This window comes from Salvia miltiorrhiza, chromosome 3 (assembly GCF_028751815.1).
Source record: "Salvia miltiorrhiza cultivar Shanhuang (shh) chromosome 3, IMPLAD_Smil_shh, whole genome shotgun sequence".
In the NCBI taxonomy this organism is placed as follows: Eukaryota; Viridiplantae; Streptophyta; class Magnoliopsida; order Lamiales; family Lamiaceae; genus Salvia; species Salvia miltiorrhiza.
The window spans coordinates 39,934,289-39,936,521 of NC_080389.1; the positions used below are offsets into that span (position 1 = coordinate 39,934,289).

A 2,233-nucleotide genomic window follows, 5' to 3' on the forward strand; every position below is an offset into this window, starting at 1 on the left:
TTATTAGGGTGCAGAATTTTGAACGGCCATAAGGCAATAAGTGATATTTAATTAGGGTTTTAAGTTATATTCTATATACTTAATTACTTAGAGTCTTTAGACTTTCCAACGCAGAAGATTTTTTTTATTCTCTCTCACGGAAGTCTGCCTCTCTCTCTCGCGGCAGTCTCTGTCTCTCTCTCTCACGGTCCAGTTCATCAACCTTCTTCCTCTCATAGTTCTTCCTCTCCTCTTGTCATATTCTATAGCAAGTTCAAATTCAACTATTGAAAAATAAAAAGATATAGGATGGCTGCATGGAACTATGGTGGAACCAAATAATACAAGAATTGTTCGATGCAATTATTGCTCTAAAGTCTTGAAAAGAGGGATCACAAGGCTGAAAGAGCATTTAGCCGGAGGCTATAGAAACGCTGCAACGTGTAAGACTGTTTCTGCTACAATCTGACAAGAGATGAATGATTACTTTGAAGAAAAAAAAGAACGCAGCAGCACTGATGGATTCGATTCCTCACTTTGATGAGGTAGACAACATGGTGAAAGTAGTAGATGATGAAGTAGACGTTTCACAGGCAAAACCTCATGGAAAACGGCCATCAGTTGAGGCATCTACAAATTCTATAGCATTGAAGAAACCACGGAATATTGGTCATTTGGATTTGATCTACCAGAAGCTACCGAATGCGAAGAGTTCCAAAACTTCACAATCACAATTTGAAGAAGCTCAAAAGAAGTTAAGGGAGGCTGCCGTTGAAAAGTTTGCAAGGTGGATGTACGATGCTGGTATCTCATTCAATGCAGTTCAATACGATAGTTTCAAGCCGATGATTGAAGCCATAGGGCAATACGGACCCGGCATGAAACCTCCAAGTTTTCATGAAGTGCGAGTTCCATACTTGAAAAAGGAGATTGAACACACAAAGTTAATCATGAAAGAGCATGAAGAACAGAATGTGAAGTATGGATGCACACTGATGAGTGATGGATGGAGGGATAAAAAAGGAAGATCACTCATCAACTTTTTAGTGAATACGCCTAAGGGAAGCATGTTCGTGAAGTCTGTTGATGTTTCTGAATATTCTCACACTGGGATGAAGATGCTTGAGCTGCTAGATAAATTCGTTCAGGAGGTGGGAGAAAATCATGTGGTGCAAGTTGTTACGGATAGTGCTTCTAATAATGTTTATGCTGGTACGTATTTTTAAATTATTAATAGTATATATTTTAGTTTATTAACTTAGATCATTATAATATATATATATATATATATATATATATATATATATATATATATATATACTGTTGAAGTTTAAGAGGACAACATATAGGGCAGCAACGCATATAAGTTTTCATATATTTAACTTTGATATATTTTTCTTTTTATACTTATTAGGAAAATTGTTGGAAGAGAAGTACAAGCACATATTTTGGTCTCCTTGTGCTGCACATTGCTTAGATTTAATGTTTGAAGACATCTTCGAAATGCCTGATTTGAAGAGAACACTTGAACGTGCTATCATGGTTAATGGCTATATTTACAACCGCACTCAAGTGTTAAACATGATGAGGGAATTTACTGAGAAAAGAGACATGATTAGGCCTACAAAAACTCGCTTTGCGACTGCGTTTTTGACATTGAGGAGCTTTCAAATGCAAAAGCAAAACTTGAAGAGTATGTTCAGTTCTGAAAAATGGAATAAGAGCAAGATTGCAAATGAGAAGCAAGGTAAACTCGTGTCAAATGTTATCTTCATGACCTCCTTTTGGAACACTGTAAGTTATGCACTGAAAGTAGGCGCCCCACTTGTGCATGTCCTTCGTTTGGTGGATGGTGAGAAAAAACCTCCTATGGGATATATATGAGGCGATGAATCGGGCAAAGGAGCAAATAGCGGCTGCATTTTCCCATGCTGAGGATAGATACAAAGATGTCTTTGATATTATAGATAAGAGATGGGATGTTCAGCTTCATCGACCTTTACATGCAACCGGGTATTTTTTGAATCCCGAGTTTTTCTACAATAATCCTGATGAGATGTCTCAAGATGAGAAAGTCATGAATGGGTTGTATGATTCAATTACAAAATTGACCAAGTCTGATGGCATAGAAGATGAAATAATCAAGGAGTTGGTGGTTTACAAAAACGCGGAAGTATTATTTGCTAAATCGGCTGCAAAAAGGCAAAGAAATCAGATCTCGCCGGCTGAATGGTGGGGGTTGTATGGGGCATCA

General features: G+C 37.5%; 1 protein-coding gene across 1 annotated transcript; it reads left to right on the forward strand.

The window, feature by feature from the left end:
• Positions 1–497: 497 nt before the first annotated feature.
• LOC131018794 (uncharacterized) lies at positions 498–1,863 on the forward strand. The gene is made up of 2 exons (XM_057947503.1): positions 498–1,191; positions 1,394–1,863. The coding sequence occupies exons 1-2, from the start codon at positions 498–500 to the stop codon at positions 1,861–1,863; spliced, it is 1,164 nt and encodes a 387-aa protein (XP_057803486.1).
• The last annotated feature ends 370 nt before the right edge of the window (positions 1,864–2,233 follow it).